The sequence below is a fragment of the Cervus elaphus genome, chromosome 30, assembly GCF_910594005.1.
Source record: "Cervus elaphus chromosome 30, mCerEla1.1, whole genome shotgun sequence".
Lineage (NCBI taxonomy): Eukaryota > Metazoa > Chordata > Mammalia > Artiodactyla > Cervidae > Cervus > Cervus elaphus.
Window position 1 is genome coordinate 30,617,764 of NC_057844.1, and position 22,385 is coordinate 30,640,148.

Here is a 22,385-nt window from a genome sequence, read left to right on the forward strand (position 1 = left end):
TAACTTTTATTTATTTTTTTAGTTAGAGTATAATTGCTTTACAATACTGGTGTGCAACAATGTGAATCAGCTATATGCATACATAATCCCCTCCCTCTAACCTCCCTCCCATCCACCCCCTGCCAAGACAGCTTAACTTTAGAGCTATGATAAATGTACATGATTTTTATATATTATAGATTGTATATTTGTTTTGGGGGAAGAATTTCTAGAGTAATGAGGTCTAACTCATTTTTAATGATTTAAATCTTTGAGTCTTCTTTAGCACATTTCTTCTCTTAAGAAATTAGAGGTTTTTTGCTCTTAATTTTTTTGGGGGGTGAAGGGGGTGCACTACATGGCATGTGGAACTTCCCCAACCAGGAATTGAACCTGTGCCCCTTGCAGTGAAAATGTAACAGGGCACAACTTTTGAAAGAATAACATAGCCCAAGGACACAACCGCATAAACCAATTAGAATCAACCCTGCTTGGGACTTGAACCCAGCCAAAACCCTCTGGTACCTGGTTTCAGAACCTAATGAAGCTCAGATTCTTGATGTCTCATCCCAGAAAGAATTCACTGAGAGACAAAGTGATAGGTAAGATGTGGATTTGTTCAGATTCGGAGAGAGGCACACTCCACAGATAGAGTGTGGGCCATTGCAGAGGGCAAGTGTGGCCCCAAAATGTGGCCCAGTTAGTTTTGTATAGGTTGGGTAATTTCATATGCTAGTGAGTGGGAGGATTATTCCAACTATTTTGGGGAAGGGGTGGAGATTTTCAGGTTTTGGGCTACCTCCCACTCCTTGGTGTTTTGACAGTGCCTTGGAACTGTCATGGCACCTCTGGGTGTGTCATTTCACTTGCTGATTGAGGATCAAGGCCTAGTCTTGTCTGCCATCTTGGTCTCATTTGATTCTAATTGGTTTATGTGGTTTATGTTGTGTCCTTGGGCTATGTTATTCTTTCAAAAGTTGTGCCCTGCCCCTTTCCCTCATATTACATAAGAATGTGATTGTAGCCTAGTAATAAACTGTCTTGAGGATGGCCAACAGTTTACCAAGTCAAGCCACTCATTGAACGCCTAGGTTGTTGACACATTATGGGTAATTCTGCAATTAATATTCAAATTTTCATGCTTTTTACTTGTTTCTGATTACTTTCCGAGTATTTTTGGAAGCAAAATCACTGGTCAAATGCCATGAATTTTTTCAGGCAGAGTTCTGTTTCAGAATGTGACTATCAATTTGCTGGTAGTATGTATGTTAGAATATATTAAATTATGCTATCTCCTTCCTACTTGCTTATTTCTGTTCTTGGAAATCAAAAGGATGCCTTAGAAGAAGGATCTACAGCAACCTTTGGGGGAAAAAAAAAGCACACAGGTTTTCTGTTGTTGATTTTTTTTTAACACCTTCATGAACAACAGGTATGGATTGGTGGTCACCTTCTATTTAGCCCCACAAGCCATTTTGGGTGCTGTTTTTTTTTCCAACAAAAAAGCTGTCCTGTGGGGAGGTGAGGCTATCTTCTGCTCGAAGAGAGACTCTGCCTGGCCTCGGACAGAGACAGATCCAAAGTGATGAACCCCATATTTATTGGCTCTGCTAGGATTTCTCTCCTAGGCCTCGGGGATGTTCAAGCATCTTTGCTTCTCCCAAAGGCCTGGAACGCCTGCTTTTGTCTTGATCTTCCAGGGAGAGCAAGGCACTCTTCCTTCTTGTCTCCTATCTTTCTCTGCCCCACAGATTTGGCAGCAGCCTCCTTGGCTATGTGGGGGTCTCTGGCTGCAGGTACCCGGATGCAGCAGCTGCCGTGGAGTTTCTTCCCTTCAGTCCCATCCCATCAGTAGGCAGCATCCACACTTGCCTCTTAGAGCTGTTGTTACCCTTGATGGAAGACGGACTTCTTGACTCCCACCTTTATTACAGTGTTCTGCAAACTGTAGGGCCTATTTGTGGGTTGCAAAGTAAATTTAGAATTTTAAGGGAAAAGAAGTCAGACTCCATCACAACGGTAGGTATTGTTTCATGAAACTTTTTTCAAGATTTATATATGCAGAATGTATGGGCCCTATTCAAAAACCTTGAAAGTCAAGGCTGTAAACTCACATCAAATCCCCATGAGGATATGGGGTATATTTAGGTGGGAAAATGTGATTGTCTTTAAAATTTTATTAGCTGGGCTAGTAACTGAAAGGCCATGAGGCTTAGTGGAGAAAACTTCAGCTTTGGAGTCAGAACTGGGTCAATATTGTTACTTTCTCACTAGCTGTGTGACCTTGGATAACTGAAGGGACCTCTCTAACCCTCCTTCGAATTATTTGTACAATTATTTTCATCCTGTGCGGATAAGATGAAATCATCTCTGTATAGCCCAGCACACAGGAGAGATCAGTGTATAAAGCTCAATTTCTAGTCTTTTGTCCCGGCTGTAGGACAGCCTCTGACAAATAGCCAGCCAGACTCCCTGTTTCTCATCAGGAGTACCTGCTACTTGTGATAGTGCCAAACATGGTTCTGTTCCTCACCCGAGGGACCTCTCTGGCTCAGTTTCCCACTCTCTGTTCTGTGTGACAATAGTGTTTCTCAGGAGAAGAACCTCTGAGCAAAGAACATTTCAGAATCACAGGTTGTAGTCCTGAAATCCTAAGGACCCAACTCAGGACTTGCCAACCCAGGAGTCCACAGGGGCCAGCCAGGTGAGAAGGCAGCTCAGGTGCTTTGGAACCGTGGGGCTGCGGCAGACGACAGAACACCCACCTCCTTCGAGGGGGTCGACCACAGGATCATCACCTGCCTACATGTGGAGCCAAGCTGATCAGATCTCAGATTGTTCAAAATCTAGATTTTTTTTTAATATGAAAAAAAATCCACCTTTTTTGAAACACTGTGCTGACCAGATGGAACATCTGCGTGTCATGGAAGCCAGAGAGTCCTGCCAGTTTGCACAGTCTGACCCTATGCTTTGTGGCTCAGCCGACAGTACAGTCATCTCAGGAGCTCAAGGAAAACCTCCCAAGGCATCCCAGAAGAGTGCTCTTTTAACATTATTTTGTAGCAAAAATACACTTTAACCGCAGAATATATAATGCCACCAATAGAAGAAATTTCCACTGAATGAAGAGGAAAGTGCTGGACAGGATTGACAAGTGGGTTGTGATCCGTCGTCTCTTTCTGTGTTTGTTTCATAAAATATAAATTCTGTTTTTAAAAATCCACTTTATCGAGACAGAATTCACATACATACAATTTGATGACTTTTGGTATCATCAGAGTCGCACAAACATTGTTATAATAAAATTTTCATCTTCTTAAAAGAAAACCTACTAGCCATCACCCCCCTTCCCCACAGGCCTCCACACCTGGTTACCCCTAATCTACTTCCTGTCTTTATAAATTTCCTATTCTAGACATTTTATATAAATGGAATTGTACAATAGGTGGGGTTTTATGTGTGTGGTTTCTTTCACTTAGCATAATGTATTCCAGGTTCATCCATGTTGTGACGTTTGTCAGTACTCTATTCTCTATCAATTAATAATATTCAATCATAAAGATATACTACATTTTATTTATCCTCTCATCAGTTGATGGACCTTTGGACCGTTCTTTGATTATTACAAATAATGCTGCTATGAACAATCATATGCAGTTTTTTGTGTGGATGTTTTTGTTTCTCTTAGGTACATACCTAGGAGTGGAATTGCTGGGTCATATGGTAACTCTAGGTATATTATTGGGAGGAACTGTCAGACTGTTTTGCAAAGCAGCTGCACTGTTTTACATTCCCACCACCAGTATATGATGGTGCCAGTTTCTCCACATTTTCACTCACACTTGCCATGTCTGTCTTTTTTATTATAAGCCATCCTAGCAGGTGTGCCAAGACATTTGTTCTCAAGGTTTATGGCACTTCTAATAGGGCAGTTGAATTTGGCCTGTTGACATGGTTCTTGAGATCAAGACCTAAAGGAGTGATCTTTTCTGGATTTAGATCACCATTTTATAGAAACTTACTAATGAGTTTCCCCTCTTCACGTATACCATTCTTTGGCTAACCAGAAAAGAGGCACCTTATCTTTAAAAAGGTGTAATTTTTCTTCCTTATTCACCAGTGAAATATTCCAATTCTAGAAATATTGTTGGTATAAATTTGTGTCCAGGACTTCCCTGGCAGCCCAGTGGTTAGGACTCCATTGCTTTCACTGCCGAGGGCCTGGGCCGAGGGCCTGGGTTCAATCCTGGTTGGGGAACTAGGATCCTGCAAGCTGCCCAGCATGCCCCCCTAACACACAAAAATTTGCTTACATACCGTTTTGTTTTGTTGTTGTTGGGTTTTTTTTCTTTGCGTAGCCATCTATCTGCCCACAGCTGAAACCACTAATTTCCCCACCTATAAGCCACATTGGGACAGAAGGACTTGGGCCAAGGCAGAAGTAGTTAAGCAGCCGAAGTTTCCCTTCTATGCTTGCCAACAGATAGAGTAACACCGCTCCTCTGCCTTTCCTGGGTCTTTCTTGTGGCCCATGTGTTTAATCCTCTAACATCCCCACACGTGAGATAAGGCATCACCGTCCCTCAGCAAGGGTTGGGGAAATAAGCACACCTTCCTGGCTGCCAGGGGCCACACAGGGTGGGACTCAGTGTCCTAGTGCACGGTCTGTGCTGTTTTCTCTTCCTGAATTCTCCCCTTTATTGTCAGCATCCAAAAAAAAAAAAAAAAAAAGGTTTTAAGTGTACAGGATCCTTAGTATGGTTGACCTCCTCAGACATTTTGGTTTACTGTTTCTCCTCCTTTTCAGAAACCGGCCCTTTTTGAGAAGGACAGACAACAGGAGAATTCATATAGCTTGACTTTAGGATTCATTGTATGGGGAGGAATCAATATCCTGCAGCCAAACATCCAGAGCCCCCGTCTGCTTTTTGTATTTTTTTTTTTTACATTAGAGTTAAGTTTCAAATGCCCATTGGAAGCAACCTTTGGGCAGACATTCTTGCAGTTTTCTGTGATAAATTCTTATTTGGCTTGCCATAGTTCATTGTATCCAACTAGGAATAACCTTGGCCTAGTTGGGAGCTGGTAAATAGTACAAATACATGTGTCTGTCTATATTTGCAATTCCCTCCAGCCCCCAACTCTATCTTCCTCTTTTTAAGTTATAAGAACGAGGTGCCATTGACATCTATCCTCAATATTAGTATCCTAACATGTGCTTATTACTGATTATTCTATTTTCCTGCCTTCTGATTTAGAAATACCCCAATGTTTATCTCCAATGATGGAAGAGGAAGATTAAAACAATAATCTGCAGTAAGTACTCTTTCAGGTATTAATTCATTTCTTCAGTAGATGTTATTTAGTGCCTGCTATATGGCAGGCACCCTGCTAGGTGCTTGGGATGCAAAAATAAAATTCCTGCCTATGAGGGGTGCTGTGCAGTGGGACAAACAGACACATAACTGGATAATTACAATTGTGAGCATAGTAGTTAATGTACAGAATATTATGGGATCCCCAAAGAGAGGCACTTCACCTATCTTAGAGGCTGACTCCAGGAAGGGCATAAATTACGTTAATGAAGATATGAAATTCAGTTGCCTAAATTGGGCATGGAGAGAGTGATCAAGCTTTTTAAATTAGGTAACTCTGTAAGTTAGGATAAAAGCCTCAATAACCCTAAAGTAAAATATATGCCAGTTTGTAACTGATGATTCACATTGAAGGAGAGGGTCTAATATCATAAATAAGTGAACGTTAAAGTTGCAGGGCTAGAGCTGGAAGTTGTAGGGTTTACTCGAAAGTTTTTCTCCTTTTTATGTTCCTCCCTTTGTATCACAGAAAACAAATATGAGAAATGTGCCTGTAAGTGGAGGTCTTAATATCCTTCTTTGTGACATGGCCCCTGATATACTTGGGAGTAAATGAAGCAACCATCACTAGACTGAATGAAGAATAATACTGTTTGAGGATAGAATTTTTTTTTTAAAGCTTAAATTGCAACCATTGTCTTCATATAAAATTAAAATATGAAGAAAACTCAAGGCTAATTGCATTTGAGTTTTTCTAAGTCATGAATTTAAAGAGGTCAGCATAATCTCAAATCTTCGAAAAATAAGTTTAATCTTTACAACCACTTAGTGATAACTTCCATTTTATAGCTGAAAGATTTGAAGCACAAAGTTTAAAAAAAAAAAAAAACTTGTCTGAGATTATAGAGCTAGTAAGTAGCAGAGCAAGGATTTGAACCCAGGTCTATTGATATTTAAATCCAGTGCCTGTTACTTAACCATAGCATCCTGCTGAAATAGAAACCTGTGTTGGGCCCATTGTTCTCTTGTTGTTTTGTGACCATAAACTGACCCTGGAAGGAGTAAGCTATTAGAAATAACTGGTAAAAGTATCTAAAAAAGTGGTTGATCCAGAGCAAACCCAACATTGCTCCTGGAAAATACTGATAGTACAATTTTCAAGTAATAGTCAAATTTTGATATCATGGATGCCATTTAAAGTGTAATCATTCTCATGAATATTTTGTAATATAGTCACTGAGAAGATAAAACAGAATTAAAATAACCTAGATTTAAATAAAGCATAAAATTAGATTAATAGAGGGAAGTGAAGAGCATATATGTATGAAAACAGTATAAAAGTTAACTTTAGATGTTTGCTTTTTTAAACACCAATGACTTTAAGAATATTATATTAGTTTATATATTTTTAATATTATTTCATGTTCATATAGCATGCATTGTCCACTCACCAAGACTATAAACCCTGATACCAATTATGTTGTTTTGTTTTTTTTTTAAGGAGTAAGCATTAAAATCACAGTCAGGAGAGGTTATCTCTCTGTCTGTTCTCATGTAGCTTAATAAATTTGAGAAAACATGTTGTGGATGTTTACATGGGATATATGAAAAAAAATTAACAATAAATTGATTTAACTTTGGTCTGTTAAATTTGGAGGAATTGGCTGGTGGGTTTAGAAGTGTATAAACATACCACTAGAGAGTGAAAAAAAGGGAAGTCTGTTGTAACTGAATAGGGGTGTGGTCTGCTCAGGCTAGAGAGCAATAGATAATAGTTTCATAAAGGGCTGATATAACCGTATGGTCTCCAGAACTGGCTATTAGAGCCCGCACATTTTCCTCACAGACATAATATAAGTTTGTCTGTTAAAACCAGGCAACTTGGTGGGTTAGGGAAGCCATAGCCTATGGATTTGGGCATGGGCACTCTCTGCCTCCATCTAATCCTCCGGGTAACAATATACCTACAACTCCTGTAACCCGAGAGCAGTTACATGGATGCACTAAGTGGTTCGATGGGAAGGAAAGATAGCATCACAAGGATTCGTTTGATTATCACCGTAATCCACACCAAGTCAAATAAAACAGCCCAACAGTTAAAAATGTGGTCTCTAATGAATTTGCTAATTCTAGCAGGCCCTCCCAAACATTTCCTGCTCGAGTACCCCGTATCGAAATGAAGTGGCTGTACTTTAATTTCATGGAAGAATCATTTGATTTCCAGGAAGTTAAGACAGGGCTTTGTATTTAAATAAAAAGTTCCAGACAAGCTGTGAAATTCGAGCAAACCAAGAAAAAGGATGAAACTAAATGCCTGTTGGGTTACTCAAGATTTCAGCGGCTCTGCAAACCTGACAGTACGGGCTTAAGAACCCAGAAAAGGGGTGTTTTAAAAGTGGCTGACTGGATCATTGTCACTTTCTTATAGGAAAAGCCCTGACTTTCCAGAGATCTAAAGTGTAATGCAACCGTATGTGGTTGAGAAGTTCGAATCTTGGCTGCCTTCGCCCCTCTGCACAAACAGAAACCCCGGTTTTCGGGGACCGTGATCTCATCGTGTCGCTCTCACTTTTGAAGGTCTGTTAAAAGTCTGGGGCCTCTTATCTCAACGGCTGTGGAAGTGAGTTTGGGGTGAGAAAGGGGGGGGAGGTCTGTGGGTGTCTCTTTTGCCTGAGGAGTTGGAGACACTTGTGGAAAAGTCAGGCCCTTTTCGCTCCGGCGGCCGCTCGGGTGTGGGGCTGGCTTGGGTTAGACACATGCACACATACACCATAGAGCTCTGCTTTCCCGTAGCAGCTGCTGCCTCTGCCTCTGCCTCTCCCGCCTCAGCCTCTCTGCCCGGCACACACACACATTCAGATTTGCGCGCTGTTTCAATCCTTGATGACGTGTCCCCGGAGACAGCCAATAGCAGGCGGGCTCTGGTCAGGACAATGGGAGGTATCGGGCCAATGAGCGAGCCCCGTGAGTTGGCGGTAGCCAATAGGCGCGGCGCTGGCTGGAGAGTAATGTTACAGAGCGGAGAGAGTGAGGAGGCTGCGTCTGGCTCCCGCTCTCACAGCCATTGCAGTACATTGAGCTCCATAGAGACAGCGCCGGGGCAAGTGAGAGCCGGACGGGCACTGGGCGACTCTGTGCCTCGCGGAGGGTGAGTCCGGGGCAGCGCCGCGGCGGGGAGAGCGCCTCCGGCAGCTCCTCAGCCCGCGCGGCGGCCGGATCCCCGCGGCCGGGAGCCGGCGGGTCAGGATCCACACAAAGGCAAATGAGGGGGGACCGTGGGGGGAAACTGCGCACGGAGCGAGCCTCCCCTCGGGCGCCGGGAGCCCTGCCCCGCGCCGAAGCCCCGGCCCCCGGGGCCGCCTGAGGCGCCGCGAGCCCCGAGCCCCGCGAGTTTCCACCCCCGGCGGCGTCCGCGCTGACTGGCGCAAAAAAAAAAAAAAAAAAAAATTTTTTTTCCATTAAAAAAATTTTTTAACGTGTTTTCGAACCCCCGGGGCCGAGCTTTCGGGCGGCCGGCGTGCGCGGGGGGCGGCGGGCCGCCGGGCGGGCGGGCGGCGCTTCACGGCTGCATTGGCCGCCGCAGAGCCGGGCGCCGGCGGCGAGCGAGCGAGCGAGCGCGGGCGGGCGGGCGCTGCGGGCGGGCGGCGGCGCGGGGCCGGGGCCGGGGGCGGCGGCGCGGGGCCGGGCCCGCTGGCCTGAGCCCGAGCCCGGGGCCGGGCGCGGCGGCCGGGCGGCCGGGCGGCGGGGGGGAGCGGCGCCGCGGCGCTCGCTGGATAACATGGCTGACTCGGCCCGGCGCTGCTGGCTGGAGAGAAAACAAGGCGGGCGGGCGGGCGCGGGCGGGGGGGAAGCTGGGCGCAGCAGTTCCGAGGCAACTTTTTTTTTTTCCTCTTCTGCCAGCCCCGCGTCCCCCCGTGTGCGGGGGCGGCGGGCCGCGCGGAGGGAGACGGGGAGCGGCGGGCCGGGGGCGCCTCCCGAGGCGGAGGCCCCCCCTCACACACAGGCACCGCGGTCGGGGGAGGGGGAGGGTCCGGCCGCGCGCCCCCCGCCCCTCCCCCCGGCCGTCATGGCCGAGTGTGTGCGCCAGAGCGCGCCGCGCACCCCGCCCGCCGGCGCTCGCACTCACACTCTCGCACACTCACTCTCGCGCACACACTCACACACATACACACACAAAGGGAAGGAGCCATATTCTCTCGCTCGCCCTCGCGGCGGCGGCGGCGCAGGCGGGGAAGACGCGCAGCGGCCATTCCGTGCGCGCCGGCCCCGGCGGCCGCGGGCGGAGCCAGCCCCCATTTCGAGCGGGGCTGCTCCCTCCGCCGAGCCGACAAAATGGGGGAGGCCGGCGGGCCTGCGCGGGGCGCGGGCGCACGTGGCGGGCCCCGCGCACGGGGAGCCGGGCCTGGAGGCCCGGTCGCCACCCCCCCCCTCGGGGGGGGGCGGCCTCCCCGCGCGCGGCCCCGAAGTTGGCGGGCGAGCGGGAGTAGGGGGGCCCCGGTGGCGGGAAGGGGTGCGGAACCCGCCCCGCGCGGCGCCCCAACTTTTCAGGGCTTAAAAAATAAGTATATGTATATATATATACACACTCTCCGAGTGGGGGCGGGGGGCAGCCCGAGCCACGAGCAGGAGTGGCTTTTGTCCCTCATCCTTGTTTACTCGAAGAAACTTCAGACCGGACGTGTTTAGTCAGAACCGAAATACATCTCGGGGCCAAAACGATAGGAAGCGAGGCTGCCTGGCGGTGGCAGCCGCGCAAATAGCACCGCCACCCCCCCACCCCACCCCCAGCCTGGGTCCGAGCAGCCGCTTCCACGGCTCCCTCCTCCCGGCAAAGTTTTGTGCCGAGAAGAGAATATTTTAAAGCAATCATGGGGAAAACTTTAGACGAGTGGGGAATCTGGCCCGTAATCCGGAAAGGTCTACTCAACTTTGGCTCTTACCTACTCCTTACGTAGCTGCATGAATCGGCAGCGTTCCTTTCTGACCTTTGGGTTTGTTGATTAATAATGGTTTTTTACATGAAAAAAAATTTTTTTAATGACCGCTTGGGTATTACATTCAAAACAGATGCAGGGAGATAAGTGACAAATACGGTATGAGTGTACCATTGTGTCCACACTTTTTTTGAGATCCCACTGAAGGACCATTTATTGGGTTGGTGCAGACTCTTCTAGGAATTTGTTGATCCCTGATATTTTATTTGATATTGTGAGGGGTTAATGCCAATGCCGTGTTTAATAACCAGTGCCATGCTGTTCATTGACTCCCCAAGAAGTTAGAGTGCACTTCGGTGCCATAAATTTCACTGTTAACATTAAACTTGTGTTTTTTTATTTTTTTAGATAAATAATTAAACATGGGCAAAGGAGATCCTAAGAAGCCGAGAGGCAAAATGTCATCATATGCATTCTTTGTGCAAACTTGCCGGGAGGAGCACAAGAAGAAGCACCCGGATGCTTCAGTCAACTTCTCAGAGTTTTCTAAGAAGTGCTCAGAAAGGTGGAAGGTAAGAGGGCTGAAAACCTACTGAGTAGGTAATAAAGGCTGAATTCCAAATTGGGATTTTTTTTTTTTTTAAGCCTCGGTACAATTTGCATAATGTGGGTGTTGATATTGGAACAGGTTACTAAATATTTTGCAAAGGATACTGATTTTATTCATTTCCATACTTCACAACTGGTTAAAATTTTGTTAACTGATTTAAGTTTACAAATTTTTTTTTATAGACCATGTCTGCTAAAGAGAAAGGAAAATTTGAAGACATGGCAAAGGCGGACAAGGCCCGTTATGAAAGAGAAATGAAAACTTATATCCCTCCTAAAGGGGAAACAAAAAAGAAGTTCAAGGATCCCAATGCACCCAAGAGGCCTCCGTAAGTATCTTGCCTGTTTTGATTTTTCAAGAAGTATTTTATAGTAGACAAATTTAGCAAGTCACCCTGTGGATCTCCATTCTGTAATCAAAGTTTCTTAGCTAACTGGTATTGGTATATTTAAAATTTTTTCTGTTGGGTGGCAGTTTTAGTTAGAGCAATGGAATTAGAGATACTAACCTCACCCAATATGTCTCCTAAATGTCGTTTTGATTCTTGTTTCTTGAGAAATCATAAGAGTAATTGCAGAATGTTCATTTGGAACACTAATAAATAGTATATGTTCAACTAGTAATGTTGTAAGTTAAAATAATTGTGTAAATTAAGTTTAGTGAGGGATATTTGGCATTTTTTAACATTATATTCTGTCAAATATGTGGTAGAAATTAGAAGCTGCTTTTATATAGCAGTACAACACAGTTGTTGGTAAACTTGCAATTCTAAACTTAATCTTTGCTTTTAGTTCGGCCTTTTTCTTGTTTTGTTCTGAGTATCGTCCAAAAATCAAAGGCGAACATCCTGGCCTGTCCATTGGTGATGTTGCAAAGAAACTGGGAGAGATGTGGAATAACACTGCTGCGGATGACAAGCAGCCTTATGAGAAGAAGGCTGCTAAGCTGAAGGAAAAGTATGAAAAGGTAAGCAGTGCGGGTTTGGTGTAGTGGTGAAAGAGTACGTTAGATGAACAACTGTACTTGGTACTGTATCTTAATTTACTATTTTATGATTTCCAATAGGTGTGATGCAGTTTTGAGTATAGCAACTATTCAGTGCACCATTAGCTGTAGTCTGCAAGTCCCTTTCCATCTTTCAAAGAATGTAGATCAAATAAAGTTGTTAAAGTTGTTTGACTTAACATAATTTGTCTTGGGCAAGGGCCATATACACTTAAGCTGGTTTTGTTATTCTCCAACATGTGAATTTTTGAAAATTCTGGTAGTCACTTTGAGTCAGATAATGTCATTATTTTAAATGATCAGGCACACAGCATAAAAATAGGCTGGCCCAAGTAATACAGATCTATATTGTTCATAAACACCCTGAAACACTTAGGTTCTCTCCCTTATATTAAAAAAAAAAACTTGACTAAGTTAGAAAGTTTAAAATATTTTAATCTGTACAGTAAATTGATACAAGAAAAAGCTATAACACCCCCCCTTATACTTTTAATTGAAATACTAAGTAAAGTTAGATTTTAGGTTATTTAGTCATTCTGGAGAAATATATCCATTTCTAGATGTTTCTGAACCTAATTGCATGCTTGGTGGCAGATAACTTTTTTTTTTTTTTTTTTAAGGAAAGATTTCCTGTTATGGATTAGGGTCTGTCAGTATAAACCTGTAGAATGCTTTTTTGCATTCAGAAGGTGGCAGTGTCTACCCTTTAATCAGTCTCTACATTCTAGTTTTAATAAACTAAAGTTTGGATGTGGTACATAGTTGTACTTCAGTGAGGCATAGCAATGCAAATATTAGTGTCATACCATGAGCTCTGGATTATTTATAGTTATCTCATAATATTTTTATGACTGTTTGTGAAAGTCCAAGTTGGTGTGAATCTGCAGGTATATTTTAGTGTATCTGAGTCCTTGTTTTTTCCATAAAGCTTTGCCATGTTACTTTTATTTCTCCCGTTACTTAACTGTTTTGTCTTTCGTCCCATTTTCTTCCTGCCTTTATTTTGGAAGGATATTGCTGCATACCGAGCTAAAGGGAAGCCTGATGCAGCAAAAAAGGGAGTTGTTAAGGCCGAAAAAAGCAAGAAAAAGAAGGAAGAGGAGGAAGACGAGGAAGATGAAGAGGATGAGGAGGAGGAAGAAGATGAAGAGGATGAGGAGGAGGAAGAAGATGATGATGATGAATAAGTTGGTTCTAGCGCAGTTTTTTTTTTTTCTTGTCTATAAAGCATTTAACCCCCCTGTACACAACTCACTCCTTTTAAAGAAAAAAAATTGAAATGTAAGGCTGTGTAAGATTTGTTTTTAAACTGTACAGTGTCTTTTTTTGTATAGTTAACACACTACCGAATGTGTCTTTAGATAGCCCTGTCCTGGTGGTATTTTCAATAGCCACTAACCTTGCCTGGTACAGTATGGGGGTTGTAAATTGGCATGGAAATTTAAAGCAGGTTCTTGTTGGTGCACAGCACAAATTAGTTATATATGGGGATGGTAGTTTTTTCATCTTCAGTTGTCTCTGATGCAGCTTATACGAATAATTGTTGTTCTGTTAACTGAATACCACTCTGTAATTGCAAAAGAAAAAGAAAAAAAGTTGCAGCTGTTTTGTTGACATTCTGAATGCTTCTAAGTAAATACAATTTTTTTTATTAGTATTGTTGTCCTTTTCATAGGTCTGAAAATTTTTCTTAAGGGGAAGCTAGTCTTTTGCTTTTGCCCATTTTGGATCACACGAATTATTACACTGTTTATCTTTCATATAGTTAGCTGATAATAAAAAGCTTTTGTCTGCGCACCCTGCATACCCATGATGAGGGTAATAAAAGTTGAATTGAGACAGTTTTCATCCATAACTGAAACTTAAATCTTGACCAGTTGATAGCGGATTTCACATAGCCCAGTTACATTTACCAAGTGAAGAGTAACCAATCTACTCACAGCACGGGATTATTAGAATCAAACATTTTGAAAGTCTGTCCTTGAAGGACTAATAGAAAAGTATGTTCTAATCTTTACATGAGGACTCTACACTCTTTTAACTCCCATTACCATGTAATGGCAGTTATATTTGCAGTTCCCACGTTAAAGACCCGAGAATGTATCCCCAAAAGCGTGAGCATAAAATACAAGACTGCCATGTTGTTTTTTTGTCTATGATTGTCCCAGCAAAGGCTCTGGGAAAAAAGTGCTGGCTGTAAATGTCTTCTCCTATTTATCCAAGTAGAGATTGTTTAGGAAACTTGAGACCCTTGGTTAAAGGTATTTTTAATTAATTGGGCCAACTTTTAAAGTTATATACCACATTTTAAATCAGGTATATATCTTCCTGTATTATGGTTTGCCCCTTTATAAATTAAGTAGACGAGGGAGGAAGACGCTTTGTATCTCAGTATGAATTAACTGATTTATTTGAATTTGACTTTTACAAAACTCCAGCTCATTCATTAGGGTCATATGTTTATCTGCTTAGCAGTTATAGGGAACAATTTGGCAATTTTGTGGTTTTTGAGATTATTGTTCTCTTAAAGTGCCAGTGTTTTAAAATAGCGTTCTTGTAATTTTACACGCTTTTGTGATGGAGTGCTGTTTTGTTATATAATTTTGACTTGGATTCTTTCCATTTGCATTTGTTTATGTAATTTCAGGAGGAATACTGAACATCTGAGTCCTGGATGATACTAATAAACTAATAATTGCAGAGGTTTTAAATATTAGTTAAATGGCTTTCACTTAAGATTTTTGTTACATACATATTTTATCTTAATACCTCTTAGCAACATCCTTTAAGTGTAAGGGCTTCCAAAGTTTATCCCTTTAAAAATACTCACTTCACCCTTATAAATAGGTTAATGGGCTGATAAAAAAAGATTTTCATGAGACATTCCATATGTTCTCAGGCTGCTATATCTATACATTAGGAAAAAACATTTTGCTTTCAGACTATTGAATTAATAGTTTTACAAAGCAAGGCACATGTAAGTAAAAAGCAGAATAGTGATTATAAATTTACCCTTTTCTAAGCTAAAGGAGAGGACAACAAAGGAAGACTGAAATTGTCGAAATTTATCAAATTTTTGGTCAAGAGGAACAAGGCATTATCTCTGATTTACATGCAAGTTTCCTTTAGCTATAGAAATTGTTGCTACTGGTGATCCTAAATGGATAAATTCTGCCCTGAGGAACTTCAGTGGGTGTTAGGTGGCAGAAGATGTTGAGAATGGGAACACAGATTTTTTTCAGGTTAACTAACAATTCAGGTCTTGACAGGAAGACATGGACAAAAACCCTCTTCAATCTTCAGACATACTAACTCTTCAGTATTCGAAAGTACACCCTGAAGCTTGGGTATCCAAAACTCAAGTAAATGAAGGTAGGAAGCAATTTAGATAATTTAGTGGAAAACCCTTGTTTAACTGGAGATGGTTTTTAAAAGTTAATGCAGAGGAACTATTTCAGTGTTTAGAAATAGAGCACTATGAGCTATAAAGATTTTCTTCACATCAGATTAAACAGTATAGTATTTTTTGCATTTTAAAAATCGATGACAAAATTGGCATACTGATTTAAAAAGTAATTGTTTTCCTGAAGGTTGGGAGCTGTTGGCTGGTTAGTTACTATAATTGTCCTGGTTTTGCTATCAGTTACTGATACCTGCTGTATTAATTTTCTTAATCTGGAAATTGTGTCCTGTGCACCACAGGGGTAAGACTCAAATGATAAAGATGAAAAGTGCCTGAGTGACAGATGTTCAGCAAACACTTCATGGCCTGGGGGATTTTCTCAGTATTGTTAGACCTTAGGGTAGTATCCAGCTATATTGAAGATGCACTGGAAATACAAGATGGAAATCTCTGAATGGAAAGTGTGGGCAACTTCCTTGCTTGGCATCATATAAACCATGACAAGTTCAAATTTAGGTCTGTTCAGTCTAACGCCTTCTGAAAGGGCCTGAAATACCTCTTTCAATACCTGCCAGGTACTTTTTGCATAGGATGGTATCACTATAGCACAAATCCATTACAGTTGAAATTTTGGGATTAACTGCTGCTCAAGTGTGAACCATTGGCTACTAACTAGCCTGGTAAGTGATAAGTTATGTAAAAATTTTTTTCACATTGATGCACTGTCATTTTCTATAAATTGACTCTTGAAATGCTTTTAAAACAAAAGCTAGGAAACTGGATACCTATGCAACAAGAGATGCAAGCTAGTTCACTTGCCCGCTTGTTACAGTGGAGACATGAACAGTGCTAACACTTGCCAGAACTTGGGAAGTTCCCTGGGTCTAAGCCAAGTTGCTCCCTGGAGTAACAAGGCAAAACGTGGCTCTGCTCTAGGAACACTGCTATTTAACAATACACCCTGGCGCAGGACATGGGATGACAGGCATAATTTAATGGGCCATACTCGAGAATATGCCCCCACCTTCTAGTAGATTTTGGTCTGGAATCAAAGCTACCAGTAAAAGTGAACGTCACTCAGTGTCTGACTCTTTGCGACCCCTGAACTGTAGCCCACTAGGCTCCTCTGTCCATAGGTTTCTCCAGGCAAGAAAACTGGAATGAGTAGCCATTCCCTTTTCCAGGGGAGCTTCCCAACCCAAGGATCAAATCCGGGTCTCCATTGTAGGCAGATTCTTTACTATCTGAGCCACCAGGGAAACCTGGGTCATGTCATTGGTTTGGACTGTGTATGTAACTGGCTGAAAAGGAGGAAGTAGTAGTACAGATCCAGAATAATATGAGGAATTACGGCAGCTTGAACAATGGCAGGATCTAGGATGCAGAGAATGAAAGCCAATCAACAGTGGTGAGAAAATCAGTGAAAAAGGGTTAAAGAGACTCTTGTACTTTTTTTTTTTCTCTTCAGGCACACAATTCAAACACACAAGTGACATTCCATGGTATGATGTTTCCATAATACATTTGATAATTACTGATGGTCATTCATGTTGTTCGATATTTTTTGCTATTCCTAACTACCACAGTGAACACCTTGAAGTAGAATTGCTGAGTCAAGATACGTGCATTTAAAATTTGACAGAAACTGACAAAATGACCCTTTCCCCAAGGCTATCCTTACAGTGAAAGTTTTTAGCAATGATTTCTAAGATAAATCAGGATTTTTTTTACTGATTATTCTTTGGCTCTGTGAAATGACTTTTTTTGTTGCTTTATTTTTTAAATTGAAGGATAATTGATTTACAGGCTCTCCATTTTTAAAAGATGAGAAATTAAAATACTGAAATACTGTCGTTTGTTCAGAGCCACCCAAACACAAGGAGGTAGAATCAGACATGAGAGATCCTTGGGTTGACTATTTAGACTGTTTAAACTACTGAACAAATTATCTCTCTATAAAGTTACTGCAATAATGAATTCATTGTGTGAAAATGAGGAGCTTCTATTTTGGCATTTTGGATCCAGGAGCTTTACCTGGGGAGGGATTTTTCTAGCAGAGATTGTGTGTCAATCTTTACAGAAGCTGCAATCAATAGTTTTGGAGAAAAGTATAGTCAAGGATTGTGTGGGCCAGATTCTGGGCATTAGGAGATGACAGGTTATTTGGAAAACAGGAATGGATATTGAGGATCTGCCTTAATTGGGATAAAATGACCACTGCTTCACCTCCTTGCAGGAGATGGTACTTTAGGAAAACAGCATACTGCAAATGCATTTATAAGTGCAATTGTATTAATAGACTTTAAAGTGGAATTAAACCTAGTTCCTTAGAATTACATAGAATCTCTAATTACAAGCTTTATCATACTTTTCCTTCACTGGGTTTCAACTAGGGATCATCCTATAAAGTGTTCTGAACATAAGCAGGTAAGAAAAGTCCTAAAGCAAATAAGCATGGGCTGGGGGTGAGCTGTACGTAAGAACTTCGGGCTGTTCAGAGCAAGGACATGGCAGTCCCCTCCCTACTCACCAGCCTAAATTTCAGGGAACCTCAAGTCTTGCTCTGCCACTTGGAGCCCACCTGGCTGGGATTTGGGCATGGTGAGTGGACTAGACACACACGGGCCGAGAAGTCTTTTTTTTTTTTTTTACAAGAGGAACAAGAGGTGTCATTGCTTTGGGAATGCAAAGAGATCAAACCAGTCAGTCCTACAGGAAATCAACTCTGAAAATTCATTGGAAGAACTGGTGCTGAAGCTCCAATACTTCGGCCACCTGATGTGAAGAACCAACTCATTGGAAAAGACCCTGACGTTGGGAAAGAGTGAAGACAAAAGGAGAAGAGGTCGACAGAGGATGAGATGATTGGATAGCATCACTGACTCAATGGACATGAATCTGAGCAAACTCTGGGAAATGGTAAAGGACAGGGGAGCCTGGTGGGCTACAGTACATGGGGTTGCAGAGTCAGGCACGACTTACCGACTGAATGACAACAAACAGTAAAGCATAGTGCCAGTGTAGGGTCCTAGCACATTAGAAGTGAAAGGCTCTAGGCTCTTGGAGTCCAGCCGATGCATTTGCACAGAGCAGTGAGTCGGTAGAGGCCCACCAAAATTCAAAGGCTGGCTCAGGGACCAAAAGCAGTGTCAAAACAATCTAGCATCACCAGACTAAGAGCAGGTGCAAAAAAATTTACGCGTTTCTTCCCCTTCCCTGTAAGGACAGTAACGGGGCGGGGCGGGGGTGGGGGTTGCCACAGCTGGAAGCCTTCCTCCCTAACTCTCCTTTTTCTGTCTGGGTTCCCCTGTCTTGGCTACGATTGTGGATTGTGGATGTTCCAGCAAGTCAGCATACTGCTGTGATTCCTCTCTGGTCTTCCTCCTTCTGTTTACTTGGACTCAGGAAACTTGCAGGCAAAACAAAACTAAAATACTGTCAGTCATGTAGAAAGTGATAAGCTGCCTGATTCTAAAAGGCTGGGAAGCCCTAGAAGAATGTGTGCTGCTTGTGAGTCCTTAGAACTGCAGCCTGAGCTCCAGAAGAAGGAAGGATTGCAATGCACTGCAATCTCTTTTGAAAAACTGTTATTGTGAATGAAATTTGCATTCACTGAAAGAAAACAACCAAGAAACCAAAAATCTACAATTCTAGAAATTCCAGAAAATTCTACAATTCTACAATTCCAGAAAAACAATTAACATATTATTTGCCCTTCTAGTTTTATATATATAACATGATATATACACGTATATTGGTGCTAAGTCGCTTCAGTCGTGTCTGACTCTTCTCGACCCTATGGACCATAGCCACCAGGCTCCTCTGTCCGTGGGATTCTCCAGGCAAGAATACTGGAGCCGGTTGCCAATTCCTCCTCCAGGGGATCTTTCTGACCCAGCGTTCAAACCTGCATCTCTTGCATCTCCTGCATTGGCAGGCAGATTCTTTACCACTCGAACCACTTGGGAAATGCAACACATATACATGTGACTAATAAATAAAATACATGTGTATATATTTATTTTTTTAATCTGAGATGAGATTCTCATAAGATAAAATTAACAATTCAGTGGCACTTAGTACATTCACATTGTTGTGCAACACCACCACTAGTTCCAAACATTTTCATCACCCCAAAAGGAAATCCTGTACCATCAATTCCCCCCTCCCCCTTGACAAAAACCAATCTGCATTGTCTCCATGGATTTACCTATTGTGGGTATTTCATATAAATGGAACTGGAACTGTACAATATGTGACCTTTTGTGTCTAGCTTCTTTCACTGAGCATTGCTTCTCAAGGTTCATCCACATAGTGGTATATATCAGTATTTCATTCCTTTTTGTGGCTGAATAATATTCCATTGCCAGTATATATCACAATTCATTTATTCATTCATCCATTGATAGACACTTGACCAGTGCTGCTATGAACATGCATGTTCATGTATTGTTTTGAATACCTATTTTCAATTTTCCATGTTCATATGTAAGAGTGGAATTACTGAATCACGTGATGATTCTATGTTTAATCTTTTGAGGGACCACGATGGCTAAGATGACTCTTCTACAGCAGCTGAACCATTTTACATTCCCTCTAGCAAAGGATAAGCATTCCAATTTCTCCACAACCTCACCAACACTTCCTGTTTTCCATATATATCTATGATAGCCATCCTAGTGGGTGTATCTCCTTGTGGTATTGATTTGTATTACTTGCCTGGAAAATTCCATGGATAGAGGAGCCTGGTAGGCTACAGTCCACAGGGTTGCAAAGAGTCAGACACGACTGAGCAACTTCACTTTCTTTCTTTCTTGATGACTAATGATACTAAGCATCTTTTCATGTTCTTATTGGCCATTTGCATACCTCTTTGGAGAACTAATTTAAGTCCTTTGCCAATTTTTTAAAAAATTACTTATTTTTTGGTTGCCCTGGGTTTTTGTTGCTGTGCTTAGGCTTTTTCTCTAGTCGCAGAGTGGGGCTACTCTTCACTGTGGTGCATGGGCTTCCCATTGCCATGGCTTCTCCTGTTGCAGAGCACAGGCTCAGGAGGTGTGGATGCACAGACTTAATTGCTCCGCAGCATGTGAAATCTTCCTGAGCCAGGGATCGAACCTATGTCCCCTGCATTGGCAGGTGGATGCTTATCCACTATACTACCAGGGAAGTCCCCTTTGCCCACTTTCAAATTGGGTTGTTGTATATATATTTGTTTTACAAAAAAAAAAAAAAAGCAACATATTTACAAACATTCTATTTGAAAATGACTTTTACTGAAAACAATCTTTCTTAAACTAACTTTGTCATCATATATTCTTATTGTGCTCTGCATTGCGTCATTTCTACTGCCTCCATGGTTTTCCACTGAGTAAATGTAAACTATCATACATTCTGGGCCAAATATATTTTAAATTGATGTTGCTAGAGGACTTCCCTGATGGGGTCCAGTGGCCAAGACTCTGAGCTCCCAATGCAGGGGGCCCAGCTTCAATCCCTGATCAGGGAACTAGATCCTATGTACTACAACTAAAGGTTGAAGACTTCATGTGCCACAACTAAGGCCTGGCACAGCCAAATAAATTAATTTTTAAAAATACCATAAATTATCTAGCAATCCCATCTTATTACACATTTGTGTGGTTTCTGATTTTTTAGTTTTATTGAAGTATAGTTGATTTACAATGTTGTATTAATTTCTTCTGTGCAGCAAAGTGATGCGTACATACATATAGATTCTTTTTCACATTCTTTTCCATTATGGTTTATCACGAGATATTGAATAAAGTTCCCTGTGCTTCCCTTCTGTAGGAAGGACCTTGTTTATTGATTTTTTAAGTATTTTGAATAAGGCTAAGATGACTCATCTTTTCTTATACCCATACTTTTGTGTCCATGATTATTTTGTTAGGTTATACATATTCCTCAAAGTTAAATGGATGAATTTGAAGTCAGTTTTTGAATGAAGTGAAATGATTAATTTGGTTTTACCAAGCTGCCTTGAGCAAGTTTGCACCCAAATGTAATAACTTTTTAAAAGGCTATTGAGACAATTTTACATATAAGAGATATGTAGGTTCATGATTTCTAAGATTCTATAAAGCAGTGGGGGAAATTGTGAAAGGGGTAAGCCTTCAAAAGCAAGCAGATTAAAAGCCTGAAAAACCTGGAGAGCCATTGGGTTGAAATGTCCATTCCCCTTTATGCTTCTGTTATTTTACTACTTTTCAGGTTGAAGATTAACAGAAAGTGCTTTTATATTCAAGTAATTGCAGGACTGCAAAAAGAGAACGTGTGGATCAATTGGAATGGGTGAAAAAACTTTGAAATTTTTGTAAAACCAGTAGCGCGTCTTGCTTTTCGTTTCATTGGATCCAATTGTATTCTTCATAAAAATCTACATGATTTCCAAAACTTACTAGTCACTTGTATCAGAATTATTTTCTTTAAATACAGTTAACTGTGTTTTCACATGTGATTTAACACTGAGACACAGGTCAACAATTCTTCTAGGAAGTACACGTCTTATCAAAGAGTGGTCAACAGGTCAACATAAAATTGGATTAATTATAAAAAAAAATTATCTTCTAGTCAGTCCCATAGAAATTTATTTCATACATTGCTAAGTATTGGATTTTACACTATATGGATCAAACCTGAAAAGTAATATAAATTTTTTACTTCTTTTAAGGACCAAAACTTCAGAGATCAACATTGCAAGACTTTATATCATGAATTTATATATACTGAGCTTCTACAGATAATTATAATGAACCATTAGAAGTAATATTGATTTTATTTTTAAAAATTAGATAAGAGATAGGTTATTATAAATCTAATATTTGAAGGGTTGGTTTTTTTTAATGTTAAGGTCTTGAGAATTTTTAAAGAATAACAGTTAAGAATCAAGCTGATTTGGAAAAAACAACAGGTATAGTTTTATTATTATTGTTTTTTTGCTATGTATTCATTTTAAGGCCCAATAAAACTTTTTCTCACCTTTAAAACCAAGGAGTCTTAGTAGGCTGTTATTAATAATATTTAAAACGTCACTTTAAAAAAAATCATAAAAATGGGACTTCCTTGATGGTCCAGTGGTTGGGACTCTGTGCTCCCTGTGCAGGGGACACAGTTCTTGA

General features: G+C 41.5%; 1 protein-coding gene and 1 long non-coding RNA gene across 2 annotated transcripts in view; both read left to right on the forward strand.

Moving 5' to 3' along the window:
* Positions 1-7,903, forward strand: part of LOC122686460 — a 118,372-nt gene extending 110,469 nt beyond the window's left edge. The window contains exons 3-4 of the long non-coding RNA XR_006338780.1: positions 5,238-5,295; positions 7,723-7,903. This is a non-coding gene — a long non-coding RNA (uncharacterized LOC122686460). The remainder of the gene's footprint in view (positions 1-5,237; positions 5,296-7,722) is intronic.
* Positions 7,904-8,284: 381 nt separating this feature from the next.
* Positions 8,285-14,554, forward strand: HMGB1 (high mobility group box 1). Its single transcript, XM_043891529.1, has 5 exons — positions 8,285-8,442; positions 10,637-10,800; positions 11,021-11,166; positions 11,630-11,804; positions 12,854-14,554. The coding sequence occupies exons 2-5, from the start codon at positions 10,651-10,653 to the stop codon at positions 13,028-13,030; spliced, it is 648 nt and encodes a 215-aa protein (XP_043747464.1). The 5' UTR covers positions 8,285-8,442; positions 10,637-10,650; the 3' UTR covers positions 13,031-14,554.
* Positions 14,555-22,385: the final 7,831 nt, after the last annotated feature.